The 17,487-nt window shown below is 40.6% G+C and overlaps 1 protein-coding gene across 1 annotated transcript in view; it reads right to left on the reverse strand.

Annotated features, from left to right (window-relative positions):
* Positions 1 to 2,344: 2,344 nt before the first annotated feature.
* LOC126455687 (uncharacterized) overlaps positions 2,345 to 17,487 on the reverse strand; it is a 647,280-nt gene continuing 632,137 nt past the window's right edge. Inside the window, exons 12-13 of the mRNA XM_050091455.1 lie at positions 12,463 to 12,755; positions 2,345 to 4,110 (exon numbers count right to left, since the gene is read on the reverse strand). Coding sequence (XP_049947412.1) covers positions 3,331 to 4,110; positions 12,463 to 12,755 — 1,073 coding nt within the window. The 3' untranslated portion in view covers positions 2,345 to 3,330. The remainder of the gene's footprint in view (positions 4,111 to 12,462; positions 12,756 to 17,487) is intronic.

The raw sequence follows: 17,487 nt of genomic DNA on the forward strand, positions 1-17,487 counted from the left end.
TCTCTAAATATTCCCAACATTGTTTGACGGGATCTATATTGTCTTTCTTCCAAGAATTCTCATCTAAGTTTGCCAAACATTTCAGTTACTCTCTCGTATTAGCTACACCGCCTTAATACTAGCCTAGCATTATGCCTCTGAATTCATTCAATGTCAGCTCCTATGTCTACCAGCAGACTACAGGCTTGTATGTGGTTTTCTGCCCCAAACCCTTCCAACAAATTCATGTCTCCCTTTCTCTTCCGTGTTGCTTGTTTCTTGTGATCATCCCATTTCATATCACTTCTTAGTTTACCCCTAAATACTAATATGATGTGACTTGCTGAAGTTATTTGGCACTAGTTTTGCAAATACATTTCATTAAGGATCCAGTCCTTGGAAGGAAGGGAGGAAACAGTTTTATAACAAATACCATGTTGACCATAGTACAAACAGGATTAAAGTAGTAACTCAAGCTAAACAAGAGGGGGGGGGGGGGGGGCAGGGGCAGGCCTCTGCTGTGGTTTAGCACAAGAAGTCATATTCAGTGCTTTTAGGAAATATGGAGGAAAATTGGGGTTGCTAGACGGTGCCTGTGTTCCAGTGCTTCCATAATTGTAAATTTTGTGCCTCATCTCCTGTGCCAAACCTCTCAGTTGATTCTTATAGACACAGCACGAACATCACTCAGCGAGCAAATGCCATGCTTTAGAGATAATACCAAAGGCTGAGTTTGGGTAATCAAATGAGGAATTTGACCTCTACATAACAAGTTTGAGCATTGTGTCCTACATCTTAATGACTGTACTATTTTTCTTAATTAGAAGTGCTATAAAAGACTGGTTGACAAAGGAGAAACAGATGGCAGAGGATGTATATGAACAGGAAACTGGAGCAGTGTGCACAAACAAAATAAGACCTGAATGAGATTTTCACTCTGCAGCGGAGTGTGCACTGATATGAAACTTCCTGGCAGATTAAAACTGTGTGTCCGATCGAGACTTGAACTCGGGACCTTTGCCTTTCGCGGGCAAGTGCTCTACCATCTAAGCTACCGAAGCACGACTCACACCCAGTACTCACAGCTTTACCTCTGCCAGTATCTCGTCTCCTACCTTCCAAACTTCACAGAAGCTCTCCTGCGAACCTTGCAGAACTAGCACTCCTGAAAGAAAGGATACTGCAAGGTTCGCAGGAGAGCTTCTGTAAAGTTTGGAAGGTAGGAGACGAGATACTGGCAGAGGTAAAGCTGTGAGTACCAGGTGTGTCATGCTTTGGTAGCTCAGATGGTAGAGCACTTCCCCGCGAAAGGCAAAGGTCCCGAGTTCGAGTCTCGGTCGGGCACACAGTTTTAATCTGCCAGGAAGTTTCAAAATAAGACCTTCACTAAAACAAGGTGGTAACTACGCAAATTTTAGCAAGCAGTATGGACTGTAATGAATAATAAGAGTATGCAATCAGAGCCACAAACAGACGATAAAGAAGAAAGTTTGAGTTTGGAGAACCAAGTAATAAAATTACCATAATAATTCAGAGGTAGTTTCTTTTAAGTGAAAGAACTGTAAAATATTATTGCACTGGTTATGTAAGTAATGTGTAGCTATGCCTGTTCACTCTTAAAGGCTCACCTACTGAGATAAACATGATGTTGTTGAAGGAGTGTGTGTGTGTGTGTGTGTGTGTGTGTGTGTGTGTGTGTGTGTTTATGCATTTCAGCATCAGGCCATACAGGTGGTATCATTACCATTGGGAAATAAGTAAACCCTGTTAATGGTAACATTTGTCTGCTCTGAGGCTGAACATATAATAAAAAAATACATTACTTACTTTTATCTTTAAACAACTACACTTGTGATTGCTCCCTCCCCTATCCTCACCCCTCCCTCCAGGCATGATTAACAGCCTTTCTTAACCAATGGTATAAATCTAGAAAATCATTCGCATAGTCCCACATTTGAAAAATATAATGAATATTTGTTTGTCACTAATAATATGGTAAGGTCACAATTGTCTGTATCTCCTTTACATTTCACAGGTTGCTGTATAAACTAGTTGCAAGTTGTCACAGGTCAAAAAATAAAAAGACTGAACTGCCGTATTTATGTCAGTTTCACCACAATATTACTAGTGGCAATGTGGATGTCTATACCAAAATGTTTTGTGTGCTTCATTGTGAGGGTGGCAAAGTGTTATTTTATTTTTTTAATGTAAGTAAATACTGTGGTTATAAAAGCAAAATAATACCAGTGCTATATTACTGAAATAAACCTTAGCAACTTTGACAGAATGCAATGTTTAGTTCTCAGTATGTTTATTCCTGTAGAATAATCCACATACACTATACAGGTTTTGTAAAAAACTCAATCTTTGGTTTCAATATTTGCACAATAATCTTGAAACATGCATATAACTAATTTTAAATTACAATAACTCAGACAAGATAGCTGAGTTATAAACAGGTGCAAGGAACTTGCTTCTAGTATATTTGGTATGTCAAACTATAAATCATTTATGTTGGCTGATAAAAGTTTGAATACATCTTGGTGACATTTCACATGAAAACAGCAACAGAATTTTATACTCAGTCCAACCCATACCTGTAATTACACAATTTTGGATATGACTTTTATTTGCAGCTATGGAATATTTATTATTGTTACAAATTTGAGGATTCAACTTGTTCAGTGCCTGTCTACAGTGACTGATAATATATGAAATCCATGTAAAATGTATGTATTTGATAATAGTAACACATGAAAATTTCATTCAATTTCCACATTAAAACATTTCAAAATTATAACAAAGAACTAAGTATCTAACAAAGCTAAACACCTACATAAAAAGTAAATTTCACAAGTGATATAAACATAAACAACAACATTGAGAAAGTTAAATATTCGTGAATTTAAATGTAGCAGTCATAAAAAGATAAAAAGCTTAAAATTTTAACAACATGTGGGTCTAAGTACATTGCTCTCAGTGACATAATGAAACTTTAATACTGAGAATGGCATTTCATGAGAGTATTGAAACAGTTTTTCTACAAGACATTCACAGAGGAGACTGCACAAAATCTTGTTAAATATGTCACTCACTTACCAGAGGTAGTTAGCTGCCAGTCTTTATACACCATTTAAACTCCTTTGCATTTCATTACAAACTGAATTTAAGGCATTAACACCAAAAACACCTCTCCATTAAGTTTATAGAGGAGCTGTCCCATTCTCACTGGCACATATAGTAATGAGAATCAACAAATATTTTAACATGAGATAAATCTCTACTTGGTCCTTACCACTTGGTAGAGAACAATGTTCCATTTTCAACAGTTAATAAATACAATGAATAAATTTATTCATGACCAGGTGGTGACTGATGTCTGTACTGGTGACTTCCAGGAGGAGTAGTATCAAATAATGACATTTTGAGTCTCTTGTTCTTGGCCCTTCGATTCTTGAACCAAAACTGCACATTTTTTGGTTCTAGTTTTGGAAATTTCTGCCTGTAAGGCATGCGATTTAGCTCCTCAGTATACTTCAGAATGAGGTTGTGCGAAGGGTGAGTGTTCAGTGCAAACCATTGCTCGAGCCGTGGTACTTCCGTCACTGGGTCAATGAAAGTGCGATTACGCTTACGTCTCTCATCCGCAGATGCTGATAATGCTGACAAGTTAAGTCCACTGCTGCTACTGGCTGGAGGAGCAGACACCTGTGATGTCGGTGGAGTACCTGGTGGACCAAGACCATGATGTGGTTGAGACAGTCCAGGTAAATAGTGACTCATGTACATGATACTGTGGGAGAACATTGAATTAGACACCAAAGGAAATCCTAGGCTGTGTGGTGGGTTACCATGTCCATGAATACGGGGCCCCATCTGCTCAGTTGGACTGGGACTGTGAAACTGCTGAATACGTCGCAAATCATGCTCTGGGGGACAAAGTTCATCCTTCCTTCGCTCTTCTAGTTCATCCATCTCTTCATCTTCATCCTCTTCATCACCCTCTGTCATGTCATCACACTCCTTCAAATTGTTGTTGTTATTGTGAGTGTTGTCATTGCTGCAGTTATTGTTGTTACCCGAGGGAGGAGATGGGACTTCATCTGGAGGCTCTTGCTTAATGTTGTCCATCTACAGGGGAAAAAAAACATATAACATTATTTGAAGGCTGTAGCCAGAGAGCATGCATATGTTAAGCAGAAACAACGTAATTTTAAGACGCTTTTGTACAGATTTACGACGAATTTGAGACTAGAAGCTTTCTCTTTAGAAACTTCTGCTTAAAAAAGAAATCCATTTAATAGTGTTCTCATGACCTAAGAGTCAATTATTATGTTCAACTTGGGTAAAATTGTAGTTAAAAGTTATATGTAATTGAATGTGCGACTGTAAAAATGTAAAACCTTGGAATGATCAACAAACTTCCTGATTCAGTGAAACGGAGACAGTTCTGCACTGATCATTATCTTAGTGATTGGAACGAATGAACGAAAACAGTCGTTTTGGTCGGTTGTAAGTTTGTGTGTAAGTTTGGTTATTCATTCTTCTTTTGAATGAGACCAGTCTGTGGGGGCAACCGAGTGGAAACACGCAGTCCGCTTTCAGTTTTGGCGGAAACAATCACCTGTCGGCACTATTACTGCCGTTCAGATATTCACTTTTCGTTGAGTGGCAATAAGTAGCTTTCGGTTCAGTTTTTGGTTCCTGTTTGTTCCTTAACAGTGAACTTCGTGTGTTGACCGCAATGCCAAAACGCTTAGTGATGTAGGAAAGGAAGAAATCATATGAATGGTTACCTACTGACCCTCAAGATAAATTCCACTGTAACATATAGATTCTGAAACGACGATACGTGTTATGAAACATTAGTTACAAAATTCAAAAATTAACGCATGATGGCATTTATGAAGAAAGGTACTTTCAGCAGGTGACAGTATATGCATAAAAGGCAAATGATGAGGCCCAAAACCATTTTAAAAAATTGTTCGTTATATGCTTTCTGTTATCTCGGCAATCACTGGAATTGATCTATCGGTAATCGGTGAAAACCAGAGGGGAGGGAGGGACAGGCGCGAGAGAGAGAGAGAGAGAGAGAGACAGAGAGAGAGAGAGAGAGAGAGAGAGAGATTCAATAAAATTAAATAAAAAGCAATTTTTCATTTATTTAAACACACAAAAAATGTAGTACCATTTATTAACTTTTTAAAAATAATCAAAAATTCATATATAATGCCATAAGTACGAGAACTTTGTATTAAAGTAAACAAATACCACTAGCCGAAATGAGACATGTTATAAAATTAGCATCCCAAGTCAAGGTTCATGTATAACCAAAAAGGCAGGAAAAGTACATCGTGCAACACTATTAAGGGGAAACGTTTACGAAACCCCGTAAGTCTCCCATTGCACGCTTAACGTTTGAAATTTGGCTCCAAGGTGCCTACAGTCTTCCTCTGTAATACTGTGTCCTGCGACATGATCCTCGCTTGTAACAGCAAAGTGTCGACGCACGTGCAATAAAGGCCGGAGCTCAGAAGTTCACGCGAGGTGTAAGGTGGGTTAATGGTATCACACTGGCATCCAATTTCACCACAGCTCGAACTAAAGTCCCCGAGGACGTATCATCCCTTGTGAAGATCTCAAGCCCCCATCTTACCCACATTTCACTCCTTTTGATGTCTCTGCCACTTAGGTCAGAACTTGACACCTAGAACTGAAATCACTCGGTTTGCTTGTGAGTGGCCGAGGGTAACATTTCAGACACACCGACGCTCAGAATCGACACGAGAAGGTGTCAGGGGATACCAACAAAGTCATCAATGAAACCACCCCTTTCTCAAGGGCGTTGATTCCCACTACAGATCGAGGTACGATGAGCAAGAGCGACTTTCTTAACATTCTTTGACAATGCTGACACCTCTGGGACGCTTCAACACTTCCCTGAGGACATCGTAGGCTAGCAACCCCACTGAACGGGATCGCACCCCTTTGGCGTGAACATGATTTTTGCTCTGATGTACAGCGTGGAACCATTAGGGACCGTCTTGATCAGTTACTATGAGCTTTGAGAAGGGGTATAATCTCATAACTGAGGGAGAAACGTATTTTGTATACGCATCACCCATACAGCAGATTCCTCTTTCGGTAGTTTAAAAGCAAATCTGTTGCCATGACTGCCATGTAGGTTACCTGCTTTAGTTGAGCGGTAAGTATCTAATACAACACACGCACACACACACACACACACACACACACACACACACACACACACACACGCACAAGGCAATATCTGTCTTTTCGCCATTAATACCATACTCGCAATGAAATAGTGTTGCTCACTGGAGTGACCACAAGCAATTAGTCAAGCTTATTTCGTGGCTTATACAATATTTTTAAATAGGTTACAACTTTGCTGTCAAACTGACATAATTAAATAAAATCAGGAGTTTGCCATTATCTTACACGGTAATGTACCCTTACATGGTAGGGTACATTAACCTAAATACACTCTAACAAAAAAAAAATTACGCACTGCGAAGGCATTACACGAATGAAACTGAAATCGGCAGACATGATGAACATGTGCAGAGAAACAAATGATTACTGTTTCAGAATAACTGGACGATTCATTCCAAGAGAAAGAGAAGGGATGTCGTGTCATATTCTGTGCAACTGGCGTGTTAGGTCTTCGAAATACCGTACTGGCTGGAGGGCCCAGCCTATAATGCTCCAATTCTCCAGTTCTCAATTGAGGAGAGGTCCGGCAACCTTACTGGCCTAGGCGGGGTTTGGCGAGCACGAAGACAAGCAGTAGAAACTCTCGCCGTGTAGGGCGGGCATTATCTTGCTGAAATATAGCCCCAGCATGGCTTAACAAGTAGATCAACAAAAAACGGGCGCAGAATATCGTCGACTTATCACTATGCTGTAAGGGTGCCGTGGATGACAGCCAAACGGGTCCTGATGTGAAAATAAATGGCACCCCATACCATCATTCCTGGATGCCGGGCAGTATGGCGGTCGAATTACGTAGGTATCTCATCGCCATCCGTGGCTTCTCCAGACATATTCTCTCTGGTCATCTGGTCAGTTCGAAACGGGTTCAACACTGAAGACAATGCTGCTCCAGATAATAAGATTACAGGCCGAAGCCGTGGCGGGAGACGTCCCAGATGGCCTTGGGATACCAACCTGTCTGTCGCCTGCCATACGGCCCGACAACCAGGAGTGATGTCTGGGGTGCCATTTCTGTTCATAGTAAGACCCCATCGGTTGTCATCCACTGTACCCATACAGCACTACTGTACGTCGACGATATTCTATGCCCCGTTTTGTTGCCCTTCATAGCAAGCAATCGTGGTCTTACATGCCAGCACGATAAAGCCCGCCCGCACACGGCGAGAGTTTCTACTGCTTGCCTTCGACCTTTCCAAACCGTACTTGGCCAGCAATATCGCCGAATCCATCCCCAACTGGGAACGCTTGAAGCATTATGGGCAGAGTCCTCCAACCAGATCAGGATTTTGACGATCTAACAAGCCAGTTGGACATAATTTGACACGAGATCCCTGAAGATGATCTACAGGGTGGTCCATCTGAAAACTATACATCGGGTAAAAATAGTGGGTAAGCTCAAACGGGGAAATCAAATGATACTACACATGACTTTTAAATCTTCCCAACTGCATTACTCACCAGACTGTGGCCCTACCGTGGCCAAACTGCGAACTATGGATCAGTATACAGGTCGGTGCAATGCGATCAGATGTCACTTCACTTTCAGATTGTGAACTGTAAACATCAACTGACGAAAGTAAATTATTGTTTAGCGAAACATGGCTCACTATCCTCCTACAGATATTGCTGATATGATGTTAATTTTAGGTGAATACCATAACAATCACGCTGGAGCTGCGCAATTGTATGCGGATCGTTTCCGAAAACAGACGACATCCAAGCGAAAACATTATTCGAAATTGCACTCAACGAGCTCGAAATGGATACGTGCACCGTCCACCTCGTCATCGCGAATACAATGAAAATGACGCTCGTACCCTTACCATTCTCGCCTGTCTTGAACTGGATCCCGAAAGAGTAGTCGTGCGATTCAGAGACAAACTGGAATAGCGAAATTACTGTTTTGCGGATTTTGAAGGCACACAAAGATCATGCGTATCATATCACACTGACACAGGCATTAACGTCGAAAGATATGCAAATACGCGTGCATTTCTGCCAATGGGCCTTGGAAATGATAAGAGGCGACAATGATATTTTTAGATACTTTATGTTCATCGATGAAGCCACATCCAAAAACAATGACGAATTAAATAGTCATGATTGTCATTATTGGTTCCCTGCCAATGCACACTTGCACAGACCCGTTGACAATCGACACAAATGATCGTTAATGGTCTAGTGTGGAATTTTAAACGGTTTCTTGATAGGACCGTATTTTTTTGACCGAAATGGTAATGGGGAGTCTTATTTACATCTTATCCGCGATGTGGTTCCAACGAATGTGATTCCAACAGGACGGAAACAGGACGGAACAGCTCCCCATTATGCTAAAAATGTGGGGAACGTTTTAAATTTACGGTACCCTGGTCGGTGGATAGCACGCGGCGGACCAGTTCAGTGGCCTCCACGTTCACCAGACCTAACATATCTTTACTTTATCTTGTGAGGTTATTTAAAAAATATTTTTTATGAAAGACACCCCACAACCCTAAACGATATGGATCAATGCATTCGAAGAGCGTGTGCAGCCATACCACGGGATGTGCTGCTCAAAACTGTGGACAACTTTCGCAGACGATTGACTTTATGCATTGAAGCAAATGGGAATGATTTTTAACAATTTCTTCATGGCTAATTTCATTAATTAAGCACCCCAACATGTGAGAGGCAAGGGGACTTATACTAATGAAGCACCCCAACAAGTGAGAGGCAAGGGGACTCACACTAATGAAGCACCCCATGGGAACATCATTCTACTACGTCCATGTCGTCGTTCCAGGGTAACGCTAAAAGTAGGATACAGTACATGTACAACAATAGCTTAATTTGACGTAACGTAAGAATTGGTGAACATTTTTTATCGAGTTGATGCGTCTTTCTCGGATAATTCTAAATAAATCAGTTCTTCCACAATTTTACTTTTTCTCTCGATTTCAGCGCCATCTGTCAATGGTTCAAGAAAATGTTTCAGACAAAACTAGATTACTTTTTATGGAGAATCCTAATCTGCAATAAAAAATGGGTGCTTCGATTTAAGATTTAAAAGTCACGTGTAGTATCATTTGATGTCCCCCTTTGAGCTTACGAACTTGTCTTGCCCACTATTTTTACCCGATGTATAGTTTTTCAGATAATCCAATCCAAAACTTCAGATGGACCACCCTGTGTAACTGCTTTCATAAGGATCAGAGGTGGACAGGTGGACCACCGCGTCGCTGACTTGCTCAATGTGTGAAGCTCTTTCTCTTGAACAAATCATGCAATTTTTCTGACATTGTAATTGTCTGTTTGTCTGCCCAGGTATATCATCACATCTACCGATTTCCGTCTCAGTCGAATAATTCCTTCGTGGTGCGTATTTAACCGCCCGTGGAGGTTTCCCATGTGATAATGGCTAATAATGAAGAAGTAAGTCCCAGAAATTGAACCAGCCTGAATAGGTGTGACGAATACCCCAATGTGACTGCTTTGAACAGTAATATGAGGATGTGCCACACATTTTTAAAATTTTTGTCACCCTTACTTCACCGTTCAGGCATTCACACAGAGCGTGTGATGTAATGGAAAGGTCAGATGAATTTGTCAAAAGCTAATTTACTTCCTCATTGGAAGAAATGGTATACGCGCAATCTAAATACATCAAATCTATAAACTTTGAAATAACGCCCAACTTCAGCAGCTTAGTAATGGATCATCTTGAATAGTTGGAGAGTATACAAGCAGACTGATTTGTTATTCCTTTAAGATTATTTTTAAAATAGTTTTATATATGGATGAAACACACGCAACACAGTCATACTAGCACTTCAGGAATCCAGATACGGAGAGGAGAATGCATTTGAATCAGTGGGCTACGGTATCTATAAAGGGGGAAACACACGCAACACAGTCATACTAGCACGTCAGGAATCCAGATACGGAGAGGAGAATGCATTTGAATCAGTGGGCTACGGTATCTATAAAGGGAAACAGGTCACAAAAAATAAACAAAGTCACTATGCCCGGGATAGCTTCCATTGTCAATGGATTTTAAAAGAAACCGCAACAAGTTTTGCATCCACTTGGAGCGAAACTCTATCCTCTCGTTTAGATCAACAAACACGGGCAGTTTTGGGAAAAGTAGAAAATCAGACGTCAGAAATACCAAAACACCACATGAAACTACTTTCACGAAACTTGAACGCACAAATCCGCAGAGATGAGAAATACAAGGCAATAGAGGGAAACTTTCCTGCATACAAACGCAGCAATAAAAATGGAGAAAGGATCATCAACTTCTGCAAACAGTTCGACTTAAAACTGTCAACCTTTTTCAGAGAATAACCGAGGAGAAGGAAGACCTCCTCTTTCGCAATACATACCTACGTGCATGGCAACTAGATCATCTGGCAATAACCAAACAAAAACGTTAGAGAAATCATGAATGTACGGCTCAGAAGAGGACTAGGTTACTGCGAGTTACTAGCAAAATACTTCAAAAATCTTCTAAACTGCGAGGAACCAACATGACTAATTTTCAGACAGCCTCAAAGAAAATCCCTCTCTACATCCACCACCACTGCATCAAATTAAACATTACAATGGCCAGCTGAAAAACAATAGAGCGCCAGGTGAAGACAGGATATTAGCTGAGAGTTGGAAACTTGAAGTGGGCAGCTAAAACTATTTTTCAGGTTATTAAAGATTGGTGGGAGAAAGGAAGCATACCTGACCATTGGAAACAAGCCATAATGCACCCGCTATATAATAACGGTGACAGGACAGACACCAACAATTACTGAGGTATATCTCGACATCCAGTGGCATACAAAATCGTATGCAAAGCTCTACTGATAAACGTCCACGACCAAACGGAACACACAATATGCGAGTACCATCCGAGATCCAGAAAAAAATAGATCGTGACCAGGGCAATTTTTTAACTTCAAGACAATCCTCAGGATCAGAACAATACGCAACTTAACACAGTGGTTACACTAATTGATTGCAAAAAAGCCTACTCTTCTGCAGACAATATTCATAACACTGTAAGAAACAGGTATCGACAAAACCACTACGCAATTAACCGAAGAGACAACTTCGAAAGTTAAATTCCTGGGCGAAGTTAAATTCTTAGGGTAAGATGTTCGGCAGAGCGACGAGCTCTCACTGATTCTATTCAATCTGGTCTTAGACAAGGAAATGAGACAGTGGGATAAAGAACTACAAAAGCAAAACTCCGAAGGAATGCATATATGGCAAGGAGATCGAAGATCTGATGTGAAACGTCTCGTTTTTGGTGACGATGTTGCAGTAATTTGTAAGGACAAAACAGATCCAAAGTTAATGAGAGAAACACTTAAGTAAATTGCAGGTAAAACAGAATTACATAAATCGTATGAGAAATCGGAATACATTGAACATAAACACAACAGATAAAAACATTTACAAACACAACACAGAAACATCGAAAGAGTTGACAAGTTCAGGGATTTGGGAGAATGGATACAATCTGATGGATTACATCACAAGTAAAGAAAGATGAAAAAAATGGAATTAGCACGCAAACTCACGCAAAACCGATTTAATAAAAGGTCATTATCATTCCAGGCACAAATTAAACACCACACAACAGTAATCTAAGCAGAAGCACTTTACGACTGTGAATGCCTTACACGGAATAAAAGAAGTGAACAAGAATAATTGGATAAAAAGGAAAGGAAAACAAAAATTTAGGAGCACAAAAGAACGAAGATAACAATTAAATGAAAACAAGAAACAAAGATCTATACATAAACATAGATACAATCAGAGACACAATAAGGAAGAAGGAACGAAAGTCTTACGGTCATATTTACAGAATGAACTGCAATAGGCTAAAGAAGAAAATTTTTGATTAAATTTCAAAGTTAAAAAACACCGCGAGATGGATGGAAGAGACAAGAAGGGATTTGAAGATACAGGATCACAGACGACAGCATACAGAATAGGGAACATTTCAGGCTACTGACCAATACTGAAAAATTTCCTGTCCAACAACAAAACCCGCAACCTAGGGGTGTGATTTCAAATGAACAGAGGCAGGCCATAAACCAGTACATAAATAAGTCCTGGGAAGGTAAAAAAAAATAGTTTGTACCTTATTCTTAGGTTCTAAGCGGTCTTTTATTGGCCAAATTCTGCAATAAAGAAAAAATATTTGTTATAAAACCCGGCAGTTCAAAAATTAAGAATTATTACTAGTGATTTTGAACACGTACTTACTTGCACAGGTGAGGCTGTATGTCCTTTTGGAGAGCTAGGTCTGCTAGCTCTATCATTTGTGGTTAGAGAGAGGGGACCCACGGGACTGGCTGGGGGTCCAGCTTCCTCGTCGTCCGAGCCGCCGGCTGAGTTGTCCGACAGGTAGGCGTTTGGAGGGAGGCCTCTGGCGCCAGGGCTGTGCAATGGTGGGCTCTCGCTCTTGTTGGTGCTGCCCATGGTGCTGCCACCCCCACTCATCATTGGTCCTGGGGGGCTGTGGCTGCTGCTGTTGTACCCATTCAGTGACAGAATACCTGTTCAACAAGAAAAATTCTTTATAATTATATAATTTTTTGGGAGGGGGGGGGGGGAGGAGACCAGACAGCGAGGTCATCGATCTAATCGGATTACGGAAGGAAGGGCAGGAAGTCGGCCATGTCCTTTCAAAGGAACCATCCCAGCATTTGCCTGGAACGATTTAGGGAAATCACGGAAAACCTAAATCAGGATGGCCGGACGCGGGATTGAACCATCGTTCTCCCGAATGCGAGTCCAGTGTGCTAGCCACTGATCCACCTCGCTCAGTTAATATTAAGTACCTGGCTTTCGAGATACGAGGGTATTTCAGAAAGTAAAGACACACCGTACGCCAGAGGAACAGAAGAGTTTTGGCGATCAAATTGGCAACAGTGGTGTTAACCTTGAACCGTTAGCTTTCTCCTCGCGGTAGTTCGGCAGTTGAACGTTGCTTCTGGTTGGAGTAGGTCGTGTTCAAAATGGCTGCGTCGATGCAGAAGCCCGCCAAATGCGAAGTGCGCTGCGTCATACGTTTTCTTCATGCAAAAGGTCAGCGACCAGCGGATATTCACAAAGAAATTGTTTCTGTTTATGGGAACAATATGAATCGACAAAATGTAACTAAATGGTGTAGTCATTTCTCTGAAGGTAGGACCGATGTTCATGACGAACAAAGAACAGGTCGGCCATCTGTGATCTCTGATGCCCTTCTTCGGAGAACGGAGGAAGCGGTTCGTGCAAATAGACGTCTCACATTGAAATAATTGCATTAGATCATACCAGACGTGTTAAATGACAACTCTTTATGACGTTGTGACTGTCAAGTTAGTGTACAGGAAATTGTGTGCGCGCTGGGTTCCAAAACTGTTAATGGAAGAACACAAAAAGAAAAGGATGGGCTTTGCACTCGACTTCCTCACCTCCCTTCTTCGGAGAATGGAGGAAGCGGTTTGTGCAAATAGACGTCTCACATTGAAAGAATTGCATCAGATCATACCAGACGTGTTAATGACAACTCTTTATGACGTTGTGACTGTCAAGTTAGGGTACAGGAAATTGTGTGCGCGCTGGGTTCCAAAACTGTTAATGGAAGCACACAAAAAGAAAAGGATGGGCTTTGCACTCGACTTCCTCACACGCTATGTTGAAGCAGGTGATGAGTTCCTTGATCACATTGTGACAGGTGACGAGACGTGGGTTTATCACCATACACCTGAATCCAAGCAACAATCAAAGCAATGGCGCCATTCGAATTCACCAAAAGCCAAGAAATGCAAAACGTCCATTTCAGCGAAGAAACTCATGGCTTCTGTTTTCTGGGACAGACAAGGCATTCTTCTTTTGGACAATTAATGCTGCTGCATATTGCCAGACTTAAATGTCTTCGAAGAGCAATTCAAAACAAACGCAGGGGAATGCTGACAAGTGGAGTCCGCTTGCTTCATGACAACGCTCGGCCTCACACAACGCCCGTAACCACAGTTCTACTCAAATAATTCAAATTGGACGTATTGGACCATCCGCCATACAGCCTGGACCTTGCGCCCACCGACTTCCATGTCTTCCGTTACCTGAAGTCACATCTTGGTGGAAAATCATTCCATGACGATGAAGGGATCAAAGATGAAGTTGAAATGTGGTTCCGACAACAGGCGGCAACCTTCTATGACTGTGGAGTACAAAAGCTTGTGCATCGACTTAACAAATGTTTGGATAACGGGGGTGATTATGTCGAAAAATAACAAATAATCCAGTTAATAAGATGTAACTGACGTTTTCTAAATAAATGTTCTATTTAAGGACTGCGAGCCATTGTATCTTTACTTTTCGAAATGCCCTCGTACAAACAGGGACAAAATATTAATTCGATACGTAGCTGTAATCAGAGCAGACTAATCGTACATTTTTTAACGACAATCTTTATAAGTGTAGTATTGTCCACAGTCGTCAAAGATATAGTTTATGGCCATATATTGCGCTGCATATCATTATTAAAGATTGTTAGTGACCAGCTGTCAGAGTTGAATGGAGAGGAGCCTCTTGTAGCTGTAGATGGCCTTTCAGACCATGATACACAAATTTTAACGCTAAAAGGCTTTAGTACTAAAAAACATGTCACATATAATTACAAACGACGTAGGAAAGTTAATCCAACAGCAATAGAGTTTTTAAACCTTGTCAAGGAACAAGAGTGGCAGGATGTTTATAATGGCGATAACATAAGAGGGTTAGAACTATAAATAGTGGCAACTATTTATTTACATATCAGAAACAGCTTGCACTATATGTGCTTGAGCATTGTTCTGCAAAATGATGGTCAGGTCATGCAGAAAGTGTCATCACTTCAGTCTCTAAACTGGTCGTAGGTTGTGTTCCAAGAATGAACAGCGTAGAGACAGAAGTGACGACACTTTCTGCGGGACCTGACTATCATTTTGCAGGACAATGCTCAAGTACGTATAGTGCAAGCTGTTACTGATTTGTTTGACTGATTGGGCTGCTAAGTACTCTACCACCTACTGCACTCCCCGGACTTAAGCCCTCGTAAGATCAACTCGATTTCCAAACTGAAGGAAATACTTCAAGGCATTCGCTTCAGAACTGTTACAAATTCGTCGGGCAATAGACCTCGCCGCTCGGACTGTCAACGCAACTGGAATTGCTAAGAGTATCCTACGACTTACACATCACTGGCAACGGGTTATACACAATGCTGGTGACTACTTTGAAGGTCAGTAAAACTTTGAAACAAGTATCTATTTTGTGCAAGCTGCAAATAAGTAGTTGCCACTATTAAATATCCAACCCTAGTAGAAGACAAATATAATGCTTTCCTTAACAAATTTCTCATGCCCTTTGAGAGTTGCTTTCCATTATAAAGCAGTAATACGTAGCCTGGACGGCTGAACAGTGGGATGAAGATATCATTTAGAACAAAACGTGAATCACATCAAAATGTTAGAAGTAGTCACAATCAAGCTACAGTAGCTCATTACAAACAGTACTGTAAGGTGGTTAAAAATGTTATTAGGAGGGCAAAGAGTATGTGGTATGCAAATAGAATAGCTAATTCACAGGATAAAAGTAAAACCATATTGTCAGTTGTGAAGGTAGAGTCTGGTCAACAGCACAAGGTCGATGATACAAAGTCAGTTCTTAGCGAAAATATTTGTTACTCGTAAGTCAGAAATACATACAGTATTTAACAATCATTTTCTGAGCATTGCTGGTGAGTTAAGTAAAAATTTAGTTTCTAGAGGGAATCTTATAACTTTCTTGGTAAATGCTTTTCCGAGATTGACGTTTTAAATAGTCCGCTGTGATATAGACAAGAGGGAAACTGAGTCAATAATTAAATCACTGAAGACTAAGGACTCTCATGGATATGAAGGAGTGCCTAGCACAATACTGAAGTACTGTACTGCACATATTCGCCATGTATTTAGCCATATTTGTAATTTTTCCTTCGGGAATGGTCAGTTTCCTGAACGATTAAAGTACTCACTAGTAAAGCCGCTTTATAGAAAGGGAGAAAGAGATAATGTAGACAATTTTAGAGCTATTTCTATGCCATCAATGTTTGCTAAAGTTTTTGGAAAGTCTGTGTATGTAAGGATAAATGATCATTTTATATCACACAATTTGCTATCAAATGTACATTTCGGCTTTATAAGTCGTCTAAAAACTGAAAATGGTATATTCTCTTTTGTCTGTGAGGTACTGGATGAGTTAAACAAAAGGTTTTGAACGCTAAGCATTTTTTTGTTTTTTTACTAAGGCGTTTGATAGTGTTGTTCACAAAATATTGCTCCGGAAGTTGGACCATTACGGAATACGGGGAGTAGCTCACAATTGTTTCACCTCTTACTTTAGCAACAGACATCAAAGGTCATTATTTACAATGCTGAGAATGGTTGTGATGTGTGGTTTGAGTGGGGTACAGTCAATTGGGGGGTGCCCCAGAGATAATTGTTGGGGCCACTCCTGTTCCTCAGTTATATAAATGATATGTCCTCTAGTATTACAAGTTTGCTGACGACACTAGCTTGGTAGTAAAGGATGTTGTGTGCACCATTGGCTCAGTTTCAAATAGTGCAGTTCATGACACAAGTTTATGGCTTGTAGAAAATAAACTAACGCTAAATCACAGTTTCTAACACGCAAATCAACAAAACCTAACGTTTTAATTTCACAGAATGGGCTTATGATTAGTGAAGCTGAAGAGTTCAAATTTCTGTGTGTGAACAGTTCAAATTTCTGCATGTTCAGGTAGGTAGTAAACTGTCCTGGAAAGCCCACGTTCAGGATCTAGTTCAAAGAGTTAATGCTGCCATTTTTACTATTCGAACGGTATCTGAAGTGAGTGATCATTCGACACGAAAAGTAGTCTACTTTGTTTATTTTCATCGCTTATGTCGTAAGGTATTATATTGTGGGGTATATTTTTGGCTCAGAAAGGGGCGGTTCGGGAAATAAGTGGTGTAAGTTCACGAACCTCTTGTCGACGCCTGTTCACGAGTCCGGGTATTTTGACATTGGCCTCTCAATGTATGTATTCCTTAATGTCATTTGTTGTTAACAATATCAGCTTATTCCCAAGAATAAGCAGCTTTCACTCAGTTAATACTCCGCAGAAATGAAGCCTGCATTTGGATCGGACTTCCTTAGCTCTTTTGCAGAAAGGTGTGCAGTATACTGCTGCATCCATTTTCAGTAAGCTACCACTTGAATTCAAACATTTAGCAGTAA

Source organism: Schistocerca serialis, chromosome 1 (assembly GCF_023864345.2).
Source record: "Schistocerca serialis cubense isolate TAMUIC-IGC-003099 chromosome 1, iqSchSeri2.2, whole genome shotgun sequence".
Lineage (NCBI taxonomy): Eukaryota > Metazoa > Arthropoda > Insecta > Orthoptera > Acrididae > Schistocerca > Schistocerca serialis.